This window comes from Lycium barbarum, chromosome 8, assembly GCF_019175385.1.
Source record: "Lycium barbarum isolate Lr01 chromosome 8, ASM1917538v2, whole genome shotgun sequence".
NCBI lineage: Eukaryota > Viridiplantae > Streptophyta > Magnoliopsida > Solanales > Solanaceae > Lycium > Lycium barbarum.
The window spans coordinates 79,785,722-79,812,676 of NC_083344.1; the positions used below are offsets into that span (position 1 = coordinate 79,785,722).

General features: G+C 37.5%; 1 protein-coding gene across 1 annotated transcript; it reads right to left on the minus strand.

The window, feature by feature from the left end:
• Positions 1 to 15,414: 15,414 nt before the first annotated feature.
• Positions 15,415 to 16,251, minus strand: LOC132605112 (ethylene-responsive transcription factor ERF021). Its single transcript, XM_060318376.1, has one exon. The coding sequence runs from the start codon at positions 16,249 to 16,251 to the stop codon at positions 15,739 to 15,741; it is 513 nt and encodes a 170-aa protein (XP_060174359.1). The 3' UTR covers positions 15,415 to 15,738.
• Between the last annotated feature and the right edge of the window lie 10,704 nt (positions 16,252 to 26,955).

Here is a 26,955-nt window from a genome sequence, read left to right on the forward strand (position 1 = left end):
GAAAGTGGGTTTTGATGAGCATTCTCTCTAGGCTTATTAATAGTGAAATTGATGGTGTTTATGCTAGATTTTGATGAATCTGAGGTTATTAATCAGTTATCTTCCATTTTTAGAGTTGAATTATTGAATCAAAGAGTTAAGGTTTATACCCAAATTTGGGGGTTTTGCTTGAAATCAGAAATTAGGCCTATCCTTGAGTTAAATCAACAATTAGTGTTTGGGTTATGATCACCTAGTACTTAATTTGATATTTTGCTTCAGAATTTCCCATTTTTCCCTTGTGGGCCTCGTTTTCCCAAATTATAGGGTTGGGTTTGACCTAAATTGAATGGTAGCAATATTAGTATCATTCTTCATGATTTCTAATCTAAATTGAATGTTCTGAGGCTCAGTGGAAAGGAAAGGCAAAGGAGTGAGTTGTTGGTGTTTGCGGTTCGGCCATCCAGGTAGGTTATGGCTTACCCTTGGTGAGATTTCGTATAGCAAAGTATATATTTAGATTATATTGTTGAAGGCAACATGTGAACCTTCGGGTATGAAGTTGGGTTGGATATTGCCTTAGGTTGGGCCCTGTTATGTGTTTGGGGCTGGCCACCCCATTTTGTTGTGATTTGATTATTCTATTGCGTTGGCTTGATGCCATGAGTTGTTAGTAGATATTGGATTTTGTTTTACTATCTTGATGGCGATGTTGTTGGCGTACCCACTGTTAGTACTTGTGATTCGGATATATTATTGGCGTACCCATTGTTGAAACTTGTGATATGCTATGATGAGCTGGGCTCGATTTTTACTTGAGTGACGTGAGAGTCCGATATCCGATGTTCATTCCAGAATCGTGGATTAAGTGAGTACATGGACTCTGCAGGTCCCCCAGGGTGGTGCCGGTGAGAACCCCCATGGGCAAAGATTCGGGGTCCCGTCTGTCTGTTGGGCAAAGATCCTGGACAGGTGGCACTTAGACTTCGCGAGATGTCGATATTTCCGTCCGGAGTACATGTGTACACATCATTTGCATGGCATTGCATTGTATTGCATTCATACATTATTGCATTGCATTGCACTCATAGCTTGATTTGGAGATGATTAGATGTTCTACTTAGGTGACGACGTTTACTTGGCTTCTATTATGTTTGACTTATTTTTGGTTGCTTATCTGCTTTATCATCTGAATTGTGTTAGCTATGCTTACTCGGCCGAGGATGCTTACCAGTACCGTTGTATTATACTGACCTGCACTTACTGTATTCCTTTATGAATGCAATGTATTAGGTTGGTTCTGCTTCCATCTCTCGTGGTTGATCGCCTTCTTCAGCATTGTTCCGAGTCTCCAGGGTGAGCACGGCCGTTCACTGCCTTGAAGACTTCTCTATCATTTTATGTCTTATTATTCTTGTTCAGTGACATAGACATTTTATGTATTATTACTCCAGACTTTTATTTAATCCTTAGATGCTCTTTTATGACTTAGACTAGACTCTGGGGGTATTCTTGTTACTTCCGCACTATTTCTATTATATAATATCGTGAGACTTACGTATTTATTCTAATTTTGTTGCTTGATCTAATTATTCATGTATTTATTTATCGTTGGGTAGAGGGTTCACTTACCGAGGTGGGAAAGGTAAGTGCTCGCGTAGCTTAGGCAATTTAGGTTGTGACAAAAAGGGGGTTTTGGGTTTAAAAATTCGCGCAAGTGTTCAACTCACTTTGTTTCCGGACTAGGACACACCCAGGATTTCTCCCTAGTAGAGTCACTACTATTCTAGTCCTAATAAAATGAGTTTAGTTCTTACGGGTTTTATTATATGTATATACAAAATATGGAGTATATCTCCGTTTCATACCTAAATTAGGAAAATACAAGTATTTTGTGTGATTCCAATTTTATTATTTTGAAGCTCATAGGTGAATAATATTCCAAGTCCAAATCCATCTTGTCCTCATACTTGATCCAACAAACATTTTCCCCTTGCCATTTCAGTCTAAAATGCATTGTGGGCTTCTGAGCCCAATACAGTTTTCCAGAAAAAATTGTCCTAGTCCAGATTGGTTTTGGGCTTCCTTGCCCAAATAATTTTCTTACCCAGAATTTCAGTAAGTCCAAATCCAATTTTTTTAGGGGCTGTTCAAATTACAAGCACCAAACACCTTGAAAAAAGAAGAGTTCATTATCAAAAAGAAAAAAAAAATAGAGCAAATACAAGACAAATTTTTTAGGGGCTGTTCAAATTAACCCAAATCCAGAATTTGTCCATTTAGTGTACAAAACTTTTTAAAGGCCAACGTATCTCAAAAAATCCATTTTTGTTCACGGGTAAACAATACATTACAATTTATCACAAATCACGAGCTTGAGGCCCAAAGTCTATTACTTAGTGTTTGGAAGAAAAGTTTCCTTGTTTCAACTTTGAACCAATTTAACTTACGCCAAATCCTCATTTTCCTTCATTCTTTCTTCATACTTAACCAAAATCTCAAAATAGTTTTCCACTCAAAATTGCTTGTTAAGCTTCCAGTTTATGCAAGAAAAACGGTTATATGCTCGAGTTTGAAATCAGTTTTAGTGACTACCCTAAATTACTAAGTTATGCCCGAGGTTAAAATCAATTTTATGGACTTCCCTAAATTACTAAGTTATTTCCTAAGTTCTACATCCATAGGGTTCCAATAATTCATAAGAGTTTTATAAATACATTTTTTGCACAAATATAATGAATATAAAAGGAAAGTTTAGGCTGGTGGGCCTACGTAAGCCCACCAGTTGGTTATTTTCACCCATAGCTGGGCCTTCACCATTTTCACCCATAGTTGGGCCTTCAATATATTAGCTTCCCTTACTTTTTTCTCAATTGGACTCGATCAAATGAGGGTAGTTGGGCCTCAGGCCCATCAGGTTTATGCAAGGTGTGGCCAGAGTGGCCCGAGAAGAATCACATAATCACAAAAAAAAAAAAAAAAATAGCAACTAACCTAGACAATTAATAGCATGAAGTTTTATAATTTTAAAGATGGCTCGAATAAACAAACAAGGCCAGCAAGTTTAAAGCCCAAATGAATCATCGAGCAAAAAGCAGGCAGAATGGACCGGAACACATTTAAACATAGGCCCAACAGGGAAAAGAAGGAAGAAAGACCAACATGTAACTGTTACAACTCGCACTTTCATATCATGAGCATGCCACGTACTTCACCGTATTAATGGAGTATCGGAGACGTCCCATAAAGTTTTGGAAGGTACAAGCCATGGGAAGTACGTAACAATGAAGTAAAGGATGAATTATGATCTCGTAAGTCATAACCGGGAAGGACAATCTTGGAACCAAATGAAACGACTATTATCAAGTATGATCAATGATAAATATCATGTATGTAGAGTTTCGGAAGATTCCGGGACCAAGCAGAGTGAAGAAAATAAGTTTATCGAAAATTTGAAAAAAGTTGGCAGAATTCTGGGTCAACTTTGGAGGGGTATATCTCCGGTTATATAAGGAGTTTTGTGGCATTTCAAAAGCCTAAAATGAAGTTCTTCGACTATAAGGTATGCTTTTCCTACTATTATTTACATGATTGGGATAATGTAAAGGTTTAGCAATTTTTAGAAAGGAAAGAATCATAGGAGAAAAGTCATAAAGAGTTAAATTGAAGTTGATGGCCATGAGGTGAGTTTGAAAGAGAATTTTGGATTAATTTGAGATTAAATTGAATATAATTCTTTGATTATGGTATTATGGATCTTGTTATGGTTGGTTTGAAAATTAGAGAAACATCGTGTGGGATGTTTTATGGAATATATTGGTATTGATATTATTGTTGATGTTGTTGGTATTGTTTGGGAGTTGTTTTGGTATTTGGAGGAGGTAAGGAATATAGGGGAGATGCTGCCCGAATTTCGGCAGATTCTAAATAGATTTCATTTGAATGCTTGAGACAAGTGTATTATATTGAGCCTAATGATAATATGGATGGTTTACGTGTAGAGTTGCGAGCTTGGAAGAATAAACGTTGAACGACTAAGGCGACCGAAAGGTATGTTAAGGCTCGTCCCTTTCTTTCAAAAGCATGATTCTTATGTTATGATTCCATAAATGTTTCCATAACCTCTTTGTTTTCAAAAGCTAGAAGTGCATGATTCTTAAAGCTTCTCATGATGTTAAAGATGAGAATTTTTCTATGATGATCACAATGATAATGAGGATTTTATGTTTAAAGGTTCCAAGTTTATGATTTCAATGTTATTATGAGAATGTTGAGTTACTTCATGATTTTCTCGATTTTATTCATTGTTGTTGCTCTCACCTTATAATAATTGTTCCTTCAAGGTGAGATAGAGCGATGATGATTATTCCATAATATAATTGGAGGTTACCGACCTTACGTCACTCCGATAGAGTTATAGCTTTCTTTGGGCTCTCATGCATGCTACTTATGTTATAATATATATATATATATATATATATATATATATATATATATATATATATATATATATATATATATATATATATATGTATACATATATGTGTGTGTATGTGTGTGTGTGTGTATGGGGGATACGGGGGAAGGCGAGGCGTTATAGATGCATGGCCACCTGATCAGTTGGTATATTATGATATCGTCCCCGACGTGGGATGTCCGGACGCGGGATATATGGATAAATGGATCGGGCCGTTCGTTCCGCGGTAATATATATATTTATATATAATGATGATATGATATATGGATCGGGCTGCACGTTCCGCAGCAATATAAAATATTTATGGATCAGGCTGCACGTTTCGCAACACTTTTATTTATATATATGAGGAATGTTTTTTTTTCAAAAGAAAGCTAAGCATGCATGGTATCTTCCTTAAGAGGCAATCATATGTACAGGGTATTTCCTTACCTCATGTTATGCTCTATATTTCTCATTATGTTATTTTTCATGTTCGGTATCTCTTATTATATTATTATTCGTGCCTTACATACTCAGTACATTGTTCGTACTGACGTCCTTTCTTGTGGATGCTGTGCTCATGCCCGCAGGTAGACAGGTAGATGGTTTTGATCCATAGGAGCTTCAACAGCGGAATCTTAGGAGCGCTCCACTTACTTCGGAGCTGCAGTCTATTGATATCGGTCTTCATGGTCACTTGTAATCTATGTAGAGGCTCGTAGACATGTATGTACTTAGACGTTTCATAACCCTACCGGTTCATATCGTCGTGTAACATTTTAGTAGCCTTGACGGCTGGTAATGATGGGCATAATTGTCGAAGATTATATCGAGATGTGCTGTTACATTGCGATATATGTCTTTACAGATTATGATATTCATGAGCTATCTTTATGGTCCACCCAGAAATGATTATAAGATGTATGTTTAGAGGTGCTCGGCGTGTGAGCTCCGGGTGCCCGTCATGGCCCTCTAGTTGGGTCGTGACAGTAACAAGAACTAATGTAACAGCAGCCCACAACAAGGAATGATGCATTATGTATACATCATGTATATCAACTCTTATACACTGGAGTGTATATGAGACTGGATATAAATTGTATACATAAGCATATTCACTCAATACACCACACACAATCAATTAGGCAAAGGCAAAGGCAAATTTTTAGGAAAATATACTAAGGCTGTGCATTCTTCACAGTTATTAGTCAAATAGGTCCAGGGGAGAGGGCAACTTACTAAACAAATTTCAAGATATACATAGTTCCAATTAAATAAGCAGAATATGACCATTTCAACACATGAGTATACAGAATATACAAGCAAATCTCATCAACATGCTCATCAGTTTAAGGCTAAACATCCTAAACTAGATTTTTGCCCATTTGAGTCCAGAATAAGCAAGCAGCATACAAAGTGTTCTCATCATAAGCAGAGGAACCATATACATCAGATTCTTTCACATAAGTCAAACAAAGTGTATCATGCTATATCCCTTCAATTTACACAATGTCCTTAAGGGCACAAACAGGCTCAAGTTTGTCATGAAAATGATCACAGGGCATGCTGCTAACAGTATTATCAGTATAAGACCCTAGATAGTCATCACAAACTTCACAAATCACCAAATAGGTTTAACTATGCCATAAAATACTTCTTTTAGAAGTCCTTTAACCCCTCTGCATACATCCTAGGACTCAGAGTACAATATCAACTAACAGGGTTCATGTCATAGTCTTCACAATTTGGGACATGATCATGCCGAAGTTTTAATTAGTCTTTTCTGCTTATGGTTATCTTGCAACCAGGTTCAAAGCCAACAACATCTAAGTTTCATTATAAAGTAAGCATTTAACTAGCTCTTAACATGACAACATATAAGCATCATCAGCTAACACACAATATGTATTTGATATAGATTAACTAACTAAAATAAACCTAAGGGCATGCTTGACTAAACAGGTTAGATTAACAACAAAGTTATGCTTAACTAGAATAGATTAAGCCATAATAGCACAAAAGATATATTTAAGTAACAACAAAACTAATCTAAGGCAATATATAGGAGCCAATAAGCCTAGCTATAACTTAAAATACTAAGCAGGTAGACAGAAAACATCATTTAATTAACTGAACTAACACAGAAACACAAACAATAAACTAAACTAACACATAACAAACTAAAGAAAAAAGGAAAAAATGTAGAAAATAAAGAGAGAAGGGGGAATTACCTTTCTTATGTGCAGCTGTGAAGAGATTTGAACTTGGAGACTTCAGTGCTCCCCCCAAATGCTCAGAATCACACAGAACCCACACAAGAACAGAAAATAACTTTAAAATTTTTAACTTAAAACTCAAACGATTAAAGTCTTTGAAAGCAAAATTCAAACGATTAAAGTCTTTGAAAGCAAAATGCCTCAAAAACTTAAGTATTTCTTGTTTTGAATATGCAATGTCTTCCGTCTCTGTAAATGCAAGATATGGGGTCCTTTATATAGAAATCCCCAAACCCCCAAACCCTAATTTGATTTCGATGTGGGACAACCTCCAATTTCTAAGAATTGGCATATCCCACATCAATCAAAGGCTGAGATTGAGTCAACAAACATATCAAAGGCTAGATCCGACCCAAAGTGATCGGTCCACAAGGTTCATCAAGAACCAATCAAATTCCTCAAATTCAAATGAGTGCAAAAAAAATCCATTAAAAATCTATAGAGTTTTGACTGTTTTAATTCAGAAAGTAAAAGAAAATAAGGAAAAAGGTAGTTTTAATATCGTGTTTGGGGTGGCGTTTGGTGAGAGAAGGTGGAAACATTAATTGTTTGCCCTTCTCGGCCTTGCAAAGTACTAAAAAGCAACGTACGCCTGAGAAATTACCACATTTGGGGACGATGACGAGGAGAGAGAAAATGAGGGTGAGGTGGCGTAGGGTTAAGGGGAAAGGGAAGGGGTAACGTTCAGGGTGTGTTTGGTTTGTGAAATGGGAGATAGAGGTGTTTTACCCTCTGTTATGTACTGAGTTGGGTCGGGTCGACCCATCTAATAGACTGGACTCGGTCTATTAATATAAAAGAAGAGGGGCCATGGACCTGATGTATATAGGTGTATACGTATGATATACATGTATAAATGCAGGATTTTGAAACTTGTTTTAATAAATAACCAAAATTAAGACAAGGCTAATTGATTTAGACTATTAAGCATAATTACATAAGACTAATTAAACAAGTAAAGGTTATCTTTCGCAAATATTGTCCCTTAACTGACTTAATTTAACCAGGCTATTTCAATCATGGCCTTTTGGTCCAATTAGCCAATTTAAAGTAACAGATTTGCATAAATGACCTTAATTGATCAACTAGAAAGACAAATTTGCAATAATGACCTCAATTATGGGAATTGATTTCCAATTGGGTAATCATTGAACGATCAATTGATTTTTTCAATTGTAGCCATTTAGTAAAAAATTTATAGAATTAATCACAATTAAAGACTCGATTAATTATGATAAAATTCTAACAAATTGAGCATGCAAAAAATCAAGAATTGAGGGATAAAATGATTAATTCATTTAATTAATCAGATTCCTTGAATTAAATAGAGTAAAATACTTGCTAATTGCTAGTTTAACAATTTGGATAATTAAATAAATAATTGCTATAAATTGCTTTTCTCTTGGTTAATTTAGCAAATGTCACAATTGTCGCAATAAATATGTAAATTAATTTCTAAATAACTTATAATATCATAGGAATTATTTTACCAAATAAGAATGGTAAAATATTATCTAAATAATTTTATAAAATCATTTTGACTTCTAAAAATCGCAGACGACATAGTCCTGATTGACGAGACTCGTAGCGGAGTTAACGCTAAGCTGGAGTGTTGGAGACATACTCTGGAGTCTAAAGGGTTTAAGCTGAGTAGGACCAAGACAGAGTACTTGGAGTGTAAGTTCAGTGAAGCACCTCAGGAGGCTGACTTGGAAGTAAGGCTTGGTACCCAGGTCATCCAGAAGAAAAGTAGTTTCAAGTACCTTGGGTCTATTGTGCAAGGCAGCGGGGAGATTGACGATGATGTCACACATCGTATTGGGGCAGGGTGGATGAAATTGAGGCTTGCTTTCGGAGTGCTATGTGACAAGAAGGTGCCACCAAAACTTAAGGGCAAGTTCTACAAAGTGGTGGTTAGACCGACTATGCTGTATGGGGCGGAGTGTTGGCCAGTTAAGATCTCTCACGTTCAAAAGATGAAAGTTGCCGAGATGAGAATGTTGAGATGGATGTGTGGCCACACCAGGAGTGACAGGATTAGGAATGAGGATATTCAGGATAAGGTAGGGGTGGCCTCGGTGGAAGACAAGATGCGAGAAGCGAGATTGAGATGGTTTGGGCATGTGAAGAGGAGAGACACAGATGCCCCAGTGCGGAGGTGTGAGAGGTTGGCCATGGATGGTTTCAGACGAGGTAGGGGTAGGCCGAAGAAGTATTGGGGAGAGGTAATTAGACACGACATGGCACAACTACAGCTTACCGAGGACATGACCTTAGATAGGAGGGTTTGGAGGACCCAAATTAGGGTAGAAGGCTAGTAGATAGTCTCAATATCCGTTCTTATTAGTAGTCGCATTATTGCAATATAATTTCTTGTGCTCCGATTTCTGTTATTATCTGTTATTTCCTGTGCTTTGATTATCCTGTGTTATCTGCTCCGATTTCTGCTATTATCTGTTATTTCCTGTGCTTTGATTATCTTGTGTTATCTGTGTCGTTTGCATTATTTCATTTCCATATCGCTTTGAATCTCTTATCCGAATCTCTTAACCTTATCTGACTTCTTTTTATGCTTTTATTGAGCCGAGAGTCTTTCGGAAACAGCCGTCCTACCTTGGTAGGAGTAAGGTCTGCGTACACTCTACCCTTCCCAGACCCCACGATGTGAGATTTCACTGGGTTGTTGTTGTTGTTGTTGTTGTTGTTGTTTGACTTCTAAAAATACATGTTTCCTTCGGTTTGATATCCAAGGACTCTGGGTGATTAAGATAAATTAGTGGAGGTCAAAAATTATGTGTCAACAATTACTATCAAGTAATTGCCTATCATGCCTCGACTTCGTAAAATCAGAACATGAATCGTGATTGCGCAGCTCATACAGAGTTTATTTAGAATGCTATCTCGAGTTCTGGTTTGTTAATTTTTGTTTCAACCTTTCTATTGGAATGTCTCTATTTCTCTGATTTTGTTCTACTTGGCTTGTTTTAGTTAATTGTAATTGTAGTTATAGTGCTGCATTCTCCCTCTCTTTCAGTGGCTCTAAGTAATTTATAAGTTTTATATTCTTTTAAAGTAATCCCCACAGGAGAGTTGTCATATTCTAGGAGATATGAAGCAAAAACGCAAGAATTCAGCACATGCAATGTTAGAAAGCCTACGAGGAGAGCAAGCTGACAACAATAGCATAACTTTCCAAGATTTGCAGCAACCAATTAGTGGGGATCACTTCTACCCTAACAAAAGTAAGGAAGAGATACTTGCTAAGCCTCCCGACAACGTGGATTCTATTGAGTGGGCTGCTTTTGTGCATCACTATAAAGAGGAAAAGATGAAGGTAATCGATCTTTCATAAAAGAAAAATTATCTCACTTAATTCATGTCCACTAAAATTTAATATAAATTGATGTTTGAGAATTGCAGAAACAAAGTGAACAAAATGCAAGAAATCGAAGTAAACTTAAAGACCCGCATTCTGGTGGTAGCAAAAGCAATGCAAGGAGAGGTCGTCAAATGGCAAGTTTCTTTACCTTGAATTTTATTTTGGAAATCACTTTATTGTACCAAATAAAATGTGTTGCATGCTACCTTTTTTTAATCTATACTTGATTAATGATAGGAGAAAAATATGGAAGGCATGTGTGCCGAAGTGAGGTGGTTTTGTCGACTTTACTGAAAAAGGATGGCAATTATGTGAATGCAAAAGGGAAGACTATAGCTGTAAGTTTCAAAAACTTGTCCATTTTCAAATTTCAGTTACAATGTTGATTTCCTATAGTGATAATGTTCTCAGTAATGTGATTATGAGCCTGTTTGGATTGGCTTATAAGTTGCTGAAAACAGCTTATAAGCTGTTTTCAGTTTTTTTGAGTGTTTGGCTGGCCAGCTTAAAGTCATTTTGTGCTTAAACTAAGCCCAAAAAAATAATTGGGCCCATTTGACTTAGCTTATCTAAAGCAGCTTATAAGTTGAAAAAGAGCTTATAAGCCAAAAAAAAAAAAAAATTGGGGTAGATAAGCTGCTTTTTTTAAGCCAATCCAAACAGGCTCTATAAGTCTTTTAGATGTTCTTTTAGCTATTTTTGAGTAAGTTCCAAACACTTATCCATTTTCAAAAGGGCTTGTTTCTTGGGACAAACCTGCTTGGCTTTGACCCATGTAATAGCTGATTTTTGGTTCAGTTAAATGATATTGATGAATATATAAACAAGTTTGTGTCAAGTCTTTTCTGGGAAAATTTCGTTTCAATTGATTTGTATAAAGCATGGATCAGTGAAATATATGTTGCTTCAAGTTTAGTAAGCATGGAAACCAGGAGTTTTGAAAGGGAAGATATTATAGGCAGAAGTTAATTCAGAGTATCAATTTTAAGAAAAAAAATAACCATTGGAAATCACGATGGTTGATCAGTGTAAATATTTTTACCTTATAGGTGTTTAGAACTTAAATTCTGTATAAAGTAGATCGAGTAGGTGAAGAAAATCGTCACCATGGTCCATTAAAGAAATTACAAATAGGTACAAATAGCTTACCTTCTGAGATTCAAATGCCACTCAGTCGCATGCCAAAACGAGGGTCGAAACAGTACTCCATCAACCCAAATACCAATTACCAAATAGCGACATTTCTTGCAGTTGCTGCTGTAGCCATGGCTTACTAATTTAGTACCAATGCACTCTTTTTGCTCCCTCCCTTAGGATGAGGCTTATTGATTAGTAGTACTAGCTAGTTTCAATTCCTAGACCTTTGTGAAGGCACAAATTTGGCATTGTTAAATGCCTCACACAGTCACACTAGTTCAGCTGAGTGACTATATACTACCATGCACTTTTTCCACTTTTTTTTTCCTCTTCCTTTTTATTAGAATGTATTCATTATAATAGAGGAACAACAGGAGCAGAATTACTCTTTGCACACTTTCCACCGCTTCGAATTTCTATTTATGCTCAAGTATCTCAAAGCAGAGCCATGCATACGACTACATTTTGTTGAAAATTCAGCTATAATTTAATTAGTAAGAGGTAAATAAGTGCTCAAAAGATGAGTTAATATTCATCAATGACTCATAAGTCACAGGTGGATACCCATATAGTTGGTCACTCAGGGATTCGAGTGAAAAGCTATGATCTCAAAAGCTATAAAGATGAAGAAAAGGAATTGTATGCCAAACCACAATATAAGCTAATCCAATGAGGCCATATTTCATATTTGATTGCTTGGATTTGTCCTGCTGTCAAGCTTTGATGTGTTTGATGCACGAAAAGATAACCATACTGTAGCCCCAAGTTTTTTACATTCTTTTTAGGGAAATACTTCTCATCTTTTACTATCAATCAATCAACTTCCTATTAATCCTAAATCAGTTGGGGTTGACAATAATCATTTACATCCATTCTGCTATACTGGTCCATTTCATTTCTAACCGACTAACTAACATCATCTTCTTCTAATTCTGTTGCTGTGTGTTGTTGTTGTATTGTGCAGCTCAACTGTGCTGTTGATGATTGTATTGCTCAATAGTATGGGTCAATTTATATAGTCTAAATTTTAACATATGATTTAAGTTGAAAGTATTCAATGTGATTCCACCCACACTTTACATATATTCCCAGATTTGCTTATGGTCAAATCACATCATTCCCCCGAAAGACGAGAAACGAAAAGACATTATGATTTTATCCTTCCCAATTTCATTTGCTTGCCAATATCTATAGTCCATTCTAATTTTAGATGCATTATTAAGAGTATGCTATTGAAGAGGAATACATCATGTACTTGAAGTTTTCGAGCGTGGGAAGTCTATGCAGAATGCCTGAGATTTAGAAGAGGTCACATTTGAGATTCACTAGTTATAGAAACAGTAGCACCGTCGAGAAAGTAGCACAAAGAGCGGATTATGACTGAAACACTACTTGTTATTTGACGTTTACTTTATTTATGTGACAATGTTTGATTGGTATCTCATTGCTTTTATTTTACTTGTAAGATAAAATATCTGAACATCTACTTCAAGATCAAGAACATGCTGCCACTTTAGGTGTTCCTTTGAAGATGTTAGCTTATCCTAATGATGCCATTGGAAAAGTATATGGAGCTGAACATTCTGGTTGTGTGCGTGGTTTAGGTGGTAACGTTTGCGCCTCAGCTGCTTTTGGAATGCCTAGACATTCAATTAGTCATGCGAATTTTGGTGGTTCTAGTAGTATGTCTCATCAACGTGTTGAAAACCTAGAGAAACATGTAGAAACCTTGGAAGAGAAACTGACTAGATATGAAGAGGCCAAGGAAAAGCTTGAGGAGACCAAAGAACAACTTGTGGAGACCAAGAACCGGCTTGCGCAAAATGAGAATCACTTGGTAACTCTTCATAGGTTTTTACAAGCTAAATTTGGTAGTGAGTTACCTACTTTCAACTTTGATTCTTAGCCTTTGGTGCATAGTATATTTTTGAACTACTGTATATGGGGTGTTCCTTAACTTTTTGCATTTCCTGTTCACTAGCAACTGTGGCATCTTTAATGAATATTCATGGCTTGAAACTTATATATATTAGCAAGGATTTGTGTAGTAGTGAATGCCTATTAGTTATGTATTCATACCAGGAAAATGCAAGGAGAAATTGTATTTTTTTTTAAAAAAACGTGTACTTTTGCCACGGTTAGACCGTGGGTAATTTAGTAACTGGATTTTTTTTTTTTAAAAAAAAAGTGTAATTTGAACCGTGACTACTTTATATGATATATATTTCTTTATTTTCTGTAGCCAAATTTGTCCACGGGAGGACTGTAGCTAATATACCACCTAACCGTGGCTAACTAAATGTTGCCATAGATGCAAAAACTGTGGCTAATATGAGAGCGATGGCCGTTATGGGCACACTGGCAACCATGGCTAACTAACCGTGGCGAAGTACTATTAGCCACGGTTTTAGGACCATCTAGCCACAGTTTCTCGAGTGCCTAAAACATGCTTTTTTTGTAGTGATAGGAAGTCATTAGAGTATTAGCCTATATACTTGATATTTTACACGACCAAATAACAATCTTATGTTATGCTTGATTTTCTCCTAGATGATGGACCAGGTTACTTTATTTGTCCCTAAGTTCAGTTTGCATAATAATAATAAATCGAAAAAGTAATGACATCGTATTTTTAGGTGGAAACCATCCGGCTCACAAGGGTGAAAAAATCACGACCTACATCTCTGTAGGATTTGTCCCAAACTTCACGAACACTATGAGCCTCAACAAATTCAGATTACAAACTCTGTAACTTAGGAACTAACTCTAATTCCTAACTCAACAATCTACCTAAACTATTGATTCCCTCTTCGTGTTGCCCTCAACTTGGAGTTAAATTTGTCAATTATTTTTACCTAAACATTGCTTCTAATAAAGCTGGAAATAGGTACAACTCGATAACAATCCTAATACAAATAACTAGATTTGAAGACTATAAAGCATAAGCTATGAAACAATTTCTTCAATCTGGTCATTCGTATCGGGAAGCACTCCAGTGGCCAATCAGAAATATCTCAGATATACTCTCACTTATTTTCATGATTTCTGCTTTTCTCTCTATGTAAGTGCATAGCCATCTTCAGTAGAAGACTTGAATATATATAGCAACATGTGAGTAGCAATACGGCTGAAGACAAACACCTTCTTGCATAAGGACCTTGAGGAGAGATAATGTTTGAGATGGAGACAACCTCTTACTTATCATACGGCTTGAGACATGCTTGATTGGAATCCGAAGTTTATCTAAAATAATTCTTCCAAGGAACCCTAAGATCTTGTCCGCTAAGTCTGTATCTCGAAATCTTTTTATTCCAAGAGTCCTGCCACCTTTGGACTCTAGGATGAAACATGTCAGTTGATCTGGTTCATTCACCAGTTCAGATATCTTGTCAATCATCAAAACATGCAAGGTCCAACAACAATCGCTATAACTTAGACGGGATAATCATATTTATTGAATTTCCTTTTCTTAGTACATTTTTATCCTCTTAAGGGTCTAGCCCAAGGCATAACTACGAGCACTAATCTAGTGCTTCTCGTTCTATCTTTGATCATGCGCGCTCTTAGCTAACCTTCATTTTCGGGGAGCTCTTTCTCATCAATACTCGATGCCTTCTTTTATATATGATGGTATTCTGGTCCAATATAAGGAAGCATATAATAAAAAAGAGGAAATTGAATTGTCTTTTTTTTTTTTTTGATAATTTTTTAATTTGATTCCCTTGCATCTGACTAAAATATTTAATTTTAACGAGTTGTATATGTACAATATTTTTCTCTCCCTTAATAATTGAGTCCCACAAATTTGCAAAGTTGCTGATAAAAATGATAGCAAGTGAAATTTTAATAAAGCTTGAGAGTACTAATTTTGTAGGGTATTAGTATAACCCGAAGAGCCCTAATAATAAGGTCTTTAGTAACTGGGAAAAAGTAAAAGAAAAATTTCAAAGGAGAAAACAGAATGTAACCAAAGGCTAGAATATTCTCCTTCACAGGGTTCTTAGATACTTGTGAATGTAATCTTGTGTCCCTTACCCCGAATCTTTTTCTAGTCAGAAAATCATCATAGAAATAAATTTAATGGTCCCGCAGTGGATAGTGAATTAAATCAATGAATAAAGATAATCAAACAAGAAATGTACATCAGCAGAAATATCCACTTATTATTTTATTAGGGCAAATCCACTATGCAGTACAGCAATTTAGAATAAGCTTTTTTCACTCATTACAATATTAGTAGAGCAACGCACAAAATGAGGTGTCAAAAAACCAACCCACTTTGATGCTCCAGGACAACCTCAGAGAACAAAGACAATTAGGGGCGTTATTTGTTCTTCATGTCTGTTGACACAAATCAATAACAAAGTTAAATGGCACACCAAGGAAATTAATTAGTACAAATATCACACTCTAAATCTCCGTAAAAATATAATACTGAACCTTAATAGCACACGATATATTAGACTAAAATGTTTCATAAGTGAATTCAGAATCTATAATCAGTTAGTTCAGGAATCCCAAAGGCAATCGTCTATTTCTTCGTAATCGCTCATTTCATAATCGTTGGCATAAGTAAACATTGTCTCTTCACTCCACATTTTTGGTGAATCCATTGGGAAGTCATTGATAGCTTGAATTTGACTTGGAGATAGTCCTATGGTCACTGGTGCTACATGACTAGTAGATGAACTTGCCATCTCCTCAGAATTTGTGGTCTTGACTCTTAGTGCAGCCTGTTGGGCAGCCAAACGTATGTCATCAGGGCTACAACTTGCAGGTTTAGGCAGATGATCAACCAACTCTGGGAAATTTAGCTTAGCTGCATGTCCCCTGAGGTGCAATGCAGCTGAATCATATGCCGCGGCTGCCATTTCTGGTGTGTCAAAACTCCCTAGCCATATTCTAGTTTTCTTCCCTGGCTCACGGATTTCGGACACCCATTTTCCCCATTTCCTCTTCCTAACACCTCTATAAGGTGATGTTATACCACCCCCTCTGTTAGGCTTGTTGTACTCTTCCATTTGTGTTAATTAAGCGTAAGTGTGATCAAGTTAAGTATATATAGATAGATGTATGCATTTGGACTAATTAAAAGTCAGAACAAGCATCATTTCTGATGTGTTAATTAGAGGGAGCTTCCATGTTCTTTCAGAGGATTTGAAATTAAAAGAATTTTGTGTGGGACTATAGTGTGTTCGGATAGGATGATTTTTATATTTTCTTTGAAGATTTTATATCGAAGAGTAATGCGCTACGGGTGAGCAGCAACCATTGGAGACTCAGCACGTTTGTATATTTCATGTGTGTGTTATAGATTAAGTAATGTTTTTAACTGTCGGTTTCTAAAGTATCTGGAAAATAAATTGAAGAGATATTATTGTAGTAAACTTAGCAACAGAAGAGGACAATGGATGAGGTTCTTGTTAGGTGATGTTTACTGTTCTAAGACGCGGTATTTACTTAGGTGTCAAGTTTTCAGCTCAAATTTAAGAATGTTAATGTAATTAAAAAGCCTTTTGAAAAAGAATGTTTACCAATGTTAATTAACTGTTCCCACTCCACCTCGTACCCTCCACATCACTCTTGGTCTTGGGGTCCAACTTGTCATCCATAATTCCATATTATATACACTCGTATAATGATTTTATAAAGATTTTTTTTATGTGAGTGGCACAGTTTAACTCTTTATCAAACCATTTATCTAGTGTAAATAATTATAATTTTAATATTTTGAGGGGGCCGATTTCACATATGGTTACTCAACTTACGTTAAATTGCACTAAAGTCACAAAATTAAGTTTTTATAGCGGAAAAGCTACTTAACTTTATGTAGTATCATTAAAGTCTTTTTATGACAAAAAGATCACTTAACTTTCTCTAACTCTTTTTATCACAAAAGGTCATTAGGAGAAAATAAAAGAGTCATTTTATATGATACTTACACAAAATTGAATGACTTTTTGGTTATAAAGAATTGTTTAGTGACTTACTATAATATTAAGTTGATTTTTAGTGTCTTTCTCTGAAATTTTGTTAATGTTAAGTGATTCATGCGTTACAATACATACGTTAGTGCCTCTAATACGATGAAATAAAAGTTCAGTGAGCGTTCATGAAATTACCTATTTTCAGGTTTTAGCAGCAATTTACCTTATTAATCCACTTTTTCGAAACAACTATTTCTAGTTACTTTTAGGTGATATGTAATATAAAACTATAAAATTTATTTATATAGTGAGTATACAAAAGTTAAACATTTCTTGTAATGATCCATTCGGTCGTTTTGAGCTTTTGGATTTGTTTTCTCCAAAATACCCTTCCCGTGGTTTCACATTGGTATTTATGACTTGTGGGGATGGGTGGAGCGGTTCCCGAGGAAATCGGGTGGGTTTCAGATCGAATTTAGTGAAATTGAAAGGTTTTAAGTTAGAGAAATGAAGAAGTTTGACCAAAGTCAACATCAGGGGTAAATGGTCCGTGTCGAAGTTTCGTTGATTCCATTAGGTCCGGAATGTGATTTATGATTTAGTCGGGCCATTGGTTCGGGTCCTGAGGTGTTCAGTTGTCTTTTGGATCATTGATTCAAAAACTAGCTAATTTGAGGATTTGGAGTTGACCTGGGTCAACATCGGGTCAAGACGACCTCTTTTGGGTGTTTCGAGTGTGCGAACAGGTTTGTAGCTTATTTTATGATTGAAATGCATATTTGGTTTGTGCTTGTGGGGTGGGGGTCTGGATGAGTTTTGGGTGTTGGATCGAAAAATTGGAGAAACCAAAAAATCCAGTTTCAGCTGTATCTGGTTTCCTTCATCGCGATGGAAGGACCGTGATCGCATAGGCTTGGGTCGTGATTGAGGCCACTTGGCTCGCATTCGCGTAGAAGGGATGGGGTCTGGGCTGGGTAACGCTAGCATATCGAGATCCCTATGGCCACGTCGCGTTCGCGATGGGTTGGGCTAGGTCGGGTCGCGTTCGCAAGCGGGATCTAGCGTTCGCGAATAGTAAATTGGACATGGACAGAACAAAAATCCCATTTCGAACGACATTGTTCATAAATTCATTTTTGGAGCTCAGGAGCTCGTATGGGTGATTTCAACGACATTCTTCAAGATTCGACTTGGGGGTAAGGCTAAGTATTTCCCCATGTTTCCACCGTTATTTAGTTATTACTTCCATGCCCTGAACTTAGAAATTGGGGTTTTTCATGAAAACGGGTTTCATGTAAATATTCAAATTAGAGGTCGAATTGTGATGGGATTTCAATGACTTTCGGAATTCTTACTTTTTAGAGTATGGGTAAGCTGAATTTTTGTCGAAATTACAGGTTTGACCTTCGGGGATCAGGATTGGGTTTTGGATTGATTTTTGGGGCCTGACACATTAGTATAGCAATATGGGTGTCTACGGATTCATATCTTACATGGATACCATATTTGACCAGATTGGGCTCGCTCGAAAGCTCAAAGGAAGGGCAAGGCCGTGGATTGACTCTTCAGACTTCGAAATTAAGGCAAGTTGACACTTACTAGACTCTTTACGAAGTGTTTGTGTTGGCTAATATAATTAAGAGGCGTAATGGAGAATGGGGGGTCCCGTACTCGTGAGGTGACGAGCACTTGTGCGTGTACCAGTGCTATGTTATGGGTAAATTAATGAAAATGGAGTAATCTTGTGAAGTAAAGAATGCCAAGCTTATGAACATTGGTTGGTAGTGTTAAATCTACTTGATTAGTATAGTTGCTGATGAAATGGTCTTATGATAGTCATGTTTGTTATACTTGTGATATTGATTCATTGTGCATTCATCACTCCACATCTTACCTAAATCATGAAAAAGGAACTACCATTGGCATCTACTTGATATATGCAATTGCATGTTGTATGCATATCCATTTCATACATTATATGATATCATTGGCATGTTATTGATTAATCATAAGGGATGGTCCGTGGTGACCCGATTGGATATCGTACTGGTTGAAGTGATGATGACATGATAGCCTATCAGTTGAATAGCCGATGTGATTTGGGAGATTTGTGATTTTGGGGGAGTATATGGACCTCCTGAGTCCCACAAGAGTTACGTGAAACCTACTGTAGGATCGTGTATATACTGGTGTATATTGGTCAATGCATTGCATACCATACTTATTTGATTGCATTATCATTATGTGACTCTTATCTGAATTATTGAAAAGAACCAAGCTCCTATAACTTAATTGAATTGTGGACTTTCTACTCTTAATTGCATAAGTGGTTATTGAAAGAGCTAAAAGCACAGTTGAAAGATTTGCTTGAAAAGAGGTTTATTAGACCCAGTTCATCACCGTGGGGAGCACCAGTCTTATTTGTGAGAAAGAAAGACGGTTCTCTACGAACGTGCATCGATTACAGGCAGTTGAACAAAGTGACGATAAAGAACAAATATCCTCTCCCAAGGATTGATGAGTTATTCGATCAACTACAGGGCGCCAAGTGGTTTTCTAAAATAGACTTGAGGTCGGGTTATCATCAAGTGAGAGTTAGAGAAGCAGATATTCCTAAAACAGCTTTCAGGACGAGATATGGCCACTATGAGTTCCCGGTGATGTCGTTTGGATTAACTAATGCTCCGGCCGTGTTTATGAATTTGATGAATAATGTATTCAGGCCACTCTTGGACCTATTTGTGATAGTATTTATTGATAACATCTTGGTGTACTCTCGCACAGAATCAGAACATGCAGATCATTTACGTATTGTTCTTGGCATTCTTCGAGCCCGAGAATTATATGCAAAATTTTCAAAGTGCGAGTTTTGGGTAAATTCTGTAACATTTCTGGGCCATGTTATTTCATATGATGGCATTCGAGTTGACACTCAGAAAATTGAAGCTGTAAAGACTTGGCCAAGGCCTACAACGCCTACGGAAGTTTGTAGTTTTCTGGGTTTGGCAGGTTACTATAGAAGATTCGTAGAGGGATTTTCCTCTATTTCAGCCCCATTGACAAAGCTAACCCATAAGTCAGCTAAATTCCAATGGAATGATGCTTGTGAACGCAGCTTCCAAGAGTTGAAGGACAGATTAACCTCAGCTCCCGTCTTGACACTCCCAGAAGGGCCAGATGGTTATGTTGTGTATTGTGACGCTTCCGGTGTTGGATTAGGATGTGTCTTAATGCAGCACGGTAGAGTTATTGCGTATGCTTCGAGACAGCTGCGAAAACATGAAAGGAATTATCCAACTCACGATCTCGAATTGGCTGTGGTTATTCATGCAGTGAAAATGTGGAGACATTACTTTTATGGTGTGCATGTTGATATCTATATCGATCACAAGAGTCTTCAGTATATTTTCAAACAGAAGGAGTTAAATCTGCGGCAGAAGCGGTGGTTAGAATTATTGAAAGATTATGATGTTAGCATTTTGTACCACCCCGGAAAGGCAAATGTAGTAGCCGATGCGCTTAGCCGCCGATCCATGGGTAGCTTATGTGAAGCCCCTCCGGAAAAGAAAGAGATGGTTCATGAGCTCCACCAACTAGCTAATCTTGGAGTACGTGTGATTGATACGGGTAATGCAAGGATTAGTATTAGTGACCCCACTGTTTCATCTTTGAATATAGAAGTGAAGGAGCGGCAATATGAGGATCCTAAACTGTGCCATTACAGAGACACCTCTCATGGAAAAGAGAAGTCCCCATTTGAAGTTTCCACGGATGGAATTCTTAGATACCGAGGCAAGTTATGTGTGCCGAATGCGGCATAATTGCGCCGACGAATTCTAGAGGAAGCCCATTGTTCTCGCTATTCTATTCACCCAGGTGCGACCAAAATGTATCATGATCTCAAGATAATGTATTGGTGGGATGGCATGAAAACAGACATAGCAGAATTTGTGGCCCAATGTCCAAATTGCCAACAAGTAAAGATCGAACATCAAAAACCAGGAGGCTTATTGCAAGCAATGGAAATTCCTACTTGGAAATGGGATGTGATCAATATGGTTTTTATCGTGGGATTACCTCGTTCCCGTAGCAAGTATGATTCTATATGGGTGATCGTGGATAGATTGACAAAAGCAGCTCATTTTCTCCTAGTTAGGACTACATACTCAGCAGAAGATTATGCGAGGTTGTATCTCAAGAAAATTGTGCGACTCCATGGTATTCCACTATCCATTATCACAGATAGGGGAGCACAGTTTACAGCCAAATTCTGGAAGTCCTTCCAAGAAGTTCTAGGTACCCAAGTGAAGCTTAGCACGGCATTCCATCCGCAAACTGATGGGCAAGCCGAGCGTACTATTCATACCTTGGAAGATATGTTACGAGCATGTATACTAGATTTTGGTGGTAGCTGGGATGATCATTTGTCTCTAATCGAATTTGCATACAATAATAGCTACCATTCCAGTATTCAGATGGCTCCGTATGAAGCATTATATGAAAGGAAGTGTAGATCCTCGATCGGATGGTTTGAAGTAGGAGAAGTGCAGTTAATAGGCCCTGAATTGATCCAGCAAGCGGTAGGGAAAGTCAAGGTGATCCGAGATCGATTGTTGGCAGCCCAAAGTCGCCAAAAGTCTTATGCGGGCAATCGCCGACGAGACTTGGAATTTCAGGTTGATGATTGGGTATTTTTGACAGTGTCGCCAATGAAAGGGGTAATGAGATTTGGCAAGAAAGGGAAGTTGAGTCCCTGGTACATTGGACCCTATAGAATTACCCGCAAGGTGGGTCATGTAGCTTATGAATTAGACTTGCCTTCGGAGCTTGAATCAGTCCATCCAGTCTTCCACGTTTCGATGCTCCGCAAGTGTGTTGGAGATCCCACAAAGATTGTCCCGATAGATGATGTGCAAGTGACAGAAAAGCTAACCTATGAAGAAGTGCCTATTGCTATTCTACACGGGCAAGTGCGAAGACTTCGAAATAAAGAGGTAGCTTCAGTTAAAGTCTTGTGGCGAAACAGCAACTGGGAAGAAATGACTTGGGAGGCGGAAGAGAGTATGAAATCCAAGTACCCGCACCTATTCCAACCCCCAGGCGAGATCCAAGATGAAACGCCAACGATGTAAGGTATGTATGCTTTTTTTTTTTTTATGCTTTCGGTCATGTGTGGCCATAGATATGTTGATATTGTGATGTAGCCCTGTGAGGCGATGATATTATGGGTTGTTGTGACAGGTTGGTAGTGTCATATTACAGGGGAAACTCTGGCGAAATTTTCGTAGGATCCCGAGTGTTTAACATTCGAGAATGAATGTTCAAAAAGGGGGGAAGAATGTTACACCTTGGAAATTTCCCCGTTAGCGTACAATGAATAAGTTAGCGAAGGGCACGACGTACACGATGATTTGATAAGTAGGAGATAGCATTTGATGATCTAATTGAGACTCGAAGACATTAGACGTAAAGAAAGAAGTTTGACGAAGAAAGTAAAGGATATGTTATGTATCAGGTAGGAATTTTGGACGACGAGTTAATGAGGGCGTAATGATACCTTGGAGACAAGTAATAACGTCCCTTAGATTGGTATTGAAAAGTTAAACAAGGGTTAAGAAGGTTCCATAAGGATCGGAGATCAAATGAGTCGACGAAAACAAGTCCCGGACAACTGAACATTATACGGCCAGACATACTGGCCGTATAAAATTCACTGACCGTATGTCCAGGCCGTAGATTCAGTCCAGAACAGCATACCTCACTGGACCAAATATACGGTCCAACATACGGTCAGTGAAAAATATACGGACCGTATGTTGGTCCGTATAAGTTGATCCGGCCAGCTTTTGTGATTAATATAAGGGACCCTTTTTCATTTCATTCCCACTCTCCACAAGTCAAGAGACCTCTAGAACATTCTCTAACATTCATCCACAAGAAAATCAAGGGAAAACCAAGATCAACAACACCAAATCCATGAAACCAAGCATATGAAACTGTCACGCCCCGAACCATGGCCTAGGCGTAACACGGCACTCGGGCCTTGCTTGCATGTGTCCGAGCGAACCTCATGGCTTGCTTGTCAACATGGGCATCAAAACAATATAATCTACATGATGCAATTTAAATGAATCATGAAAAATGTAATTTGCGGAATAAGTCTTGAAATTATCTCATAGCATGAAGTATCATGAAAACATAATAGTCTGCAAACATGAAAGCATAACTGACTCTGTGAACTAACATCTGTCTATGAAACCTCTAAAACATGTCTGAATACTAACTACCAGGACATGGCCCTGGACTACCATAAGCTGAATACTAATGTAGACTCCATGTTGAACCCCGAGAGGAGTGGGGCTCATTAATAAGCTGATAACTGAGGTGATCCTACTGCGCAAATGTATGCTCCTGAAAAACCGGTATCTGCACCGTGAAGTGCAGGCCCCGGGCAAACGGGACGTTAGTACATGGTGAATAGTACTAGTATGTAAAACCTACTGAAACGAAGAACATGACATAACATAGATATAGGACATGAACTGAAACTGAATGTAATTTGAACATGAGCATGAAACGTGAGTAAAATCTTAAAATAGTAAATCAATAGAAATACTTGTATGTAAAACTACTTGTAACGTGGGGAATGCTATAGTATAACCGACAACATGGTCTGGTACTTGCGTCCTACCAGCAGAACACTCACAACCTTGCCAGGGATATGAGATTTAAGTAATAATAAGCATGTAAGGATCCAAACTGCATAATGAAGGTGTTGCCTCCTTGCTGACAACCCTTATCCTACGGTGGCTACGTAGTTTCAGGCTATCTGAGCCTTCTCGGTTAACTAAGCAATTCCCAAAAACATGAACATAATATAGTTGGCTAAGAAGCCCATGATTTTCGTGAAATAACTTATAATCATGATTTCACGAAATAACTTGTAAACATGGTTTCATGAAATATCTTGTAATATGGTTTCATGAGATAACTTGTCATAGTCTTGCAAACATGTTCTTGATTCATGAGTAATAACAATAGTTCATAATTATATATATATATATATATAATTGACTTGAAAACATGTTTGTAACTTGCTACATAAAATCATAAAGTTTCATATAAACATAATGAGAACACATGAGGAAGAATTCATGATTCATGGATTAAGCTAGGGTTCCTAATAACCGTAATGGAAAATTAGGAATACAATAACGAATATAGATACAAAATTCATGTACATAAATACATAAATACGGGCTACCAATATGTTGGGTTTAATGCCCTAGGGTTTGAACTTCATGGATATCAAGAAACGGAGCATGGGGAAGAACGTAGAGATTCCCACATGTGGATGGAAGTTCTACATACCTTAGTCGCTCCAAAACTTGAATTAAAGACTTGAGCTTTGAATAAGGTTTCCAAAATCTTGAATTCTTGAACCTTGAGATAGGTTTTCTTGAAAACCATAGTTTTGGAATGATGATTTCTTGTTTAGATTACAAGGATAGGTATTAGAATTGAGTTGGAATAATTAGAGTAGGCTTACCTTGATGTTCTTGATGATGGAAGAGGGTAGGAAGTCGTTCTAGGGCTTGAAGGAATGAAAAATAATGATTTGAACTGATATGGACGAATATATACTGTTCTGGAAAAATTCATTTTTCGGCCCAGTTAAATACTGGCCGTATTTCAAAATACGGGCCGTATTTTGAAATACTGGCCGTATTTTGAAATACGGACAACACTGCGTCTCTTCAGTAAAATGGCCATAACTCTTTGCACAGATGTCCGTTTGACCCCCATAATATACCGTTGGAAAGGTATTTCAAAGATCTACAACTTTCATGAAGGAAGTTTTCCCAAATTCCAAATACATTTTGAAATATGGGCCGTATTTTGAAATACGGTCTGTATTTAACCATTTGACATCAAATTGCCAAATTCCAGAATGCTCAGAAATCCTTGGTTTCAGTTTACGATTTGAAATACGGGTCGTATTGTGAAATACGGTCCGTATTTAAACATATGACATTCAACTACCAGTTTACGATTTGATTTACGGCCCGTAAACTTGAAATACGGTCACTGTTCATGGGCGTAAACCACCATCTTACAGCTGAAGAGGAAATTTCTAATTCCCACATTCTTTATCTGGTTTTCTAAGTCTAGGATCATGGTCAAAGCTTAGGTTAAAGGTACGGGGTGTTACAGAAACCTAGCTAATGTTCATCTATCTCAAGAAAACTCAAGGGAAGTGAAGTAGGGTTTTGGTGCTAGAAGAGTATTTCCCTTCAAGGCTTGTTCAACCATCATCTAAGGTAATTTTCATGACCATACCATGTTGTTTAAGGTATTGGAAGGCTAAGACACTTGAATTGTAGAAAGATATAGAAAATGGGTCATAAATGAGTGAATAGTGTCATGGTTGAATGGTAGTTGGATGGAATCATGAATGTTGGCGTGTTGTGATTATGAATATGTTATAAATGACGTTCAGACCATGAAATAAGTATTATATGTGAGAAAACGCGATGATGAGCCATAACCACAATTGTGGAGAAATTGAAGAAAAGTGGTGAATTGTGATAAATGTATACAAATGACGATTTTTGTTTGTCATATTGTGAATGTTGTTGTGAGCGTTTGGGAGTTGGTATAGAATGTGGGGAAAGTAGTATAAACAAAGGAAATGCTACCCAATTTTCCCTAGAAATAGTAGCGCATTCTTATAGTCAACTAAACTAACGTTGATGCAAATTCTCTCTTGAAGGTAGAAACGTGACATTGAAGGAGAACAAGCGAACGATAGACTAATTAAACAAGAAAGGTATGTGAGGCTAGTCCTTTCCTTCTAATGGCATGAATCCTATATCGTGACTCTTCTTTCCTTTTCATGAATTCTTATATTCCGAAAAGCTAAAAGTCTATCCATGAATAGCTACATGAGATAAGAGATATATCACGAGCCTTATAATGTATGATATGATGGATCCTATAACGTAAGCGGTGTTATTTATTGTGTACACTCACCTTATATTTTGATTCCTTCAAGGTGAGGCAGAATGTCAATGAATGCTCCATAATGAAATCGGGGGATCACGACCTTACGTCACCCCGATAAAGTATAGTTGTCCTTGAGCCTTATGCATGCATTACGATAAGTATATTATGATGAGCATGTGTGATGATGATTTACACCGCGCCTATATGGTCGGGCAGTCACCGCCAAGGCGGGCAGCGTATACACCATGGCCAGATGGCATGGGCAGACACCACTAGTGGGCGGCATGAGATGATACGCCGGACGCGAGAGGCCTGGATGCAGGCTAATGTTATGATTATCACACCGATCGATATGGACGGGCAGCTTATACATTATCACACCGTACCTATATGGACGGGCAGCTTATACATTTGTGCATACATGACATGATGATGATTATGAGTAAGCAAGCATGCATTATCCCCTTATACTTGACAGTCAGATACATATATTCCATGTTGTTACTTCTTTTATATTATTGCCTTATTTCATTGTTTATGCCTTTCATACTCAGTACAATGCTCGTACTGACGTCCGTTTTCTTTGGACGCTGTGTTCATGCCCACAGGTAGACAGGGAGGCGAGCTCGACCCAGATCCGTAGTGGTTGTCAGCTCATTGCAAGCACTCCTTTTGTTCCGGAGGTGCTTGATCATTCTTTTGCGTATATTCATGTATATGTATTTTTGGGCATGACGGGGTCTTGTCCCGTCCGTATGTTTAGTACTCCAGTAGAGGCTCGTAGATACGCAG

What these genes read in the sequence shown, in the direction of transcription:
- LOC132605112 (XM_060318376.1), bottom strand. Translation starts at nt 16,251, where the DNA reads ATGGAAGAGTACAACAAGCCTAACAGAGGGGGTGGTATAACATCACCT.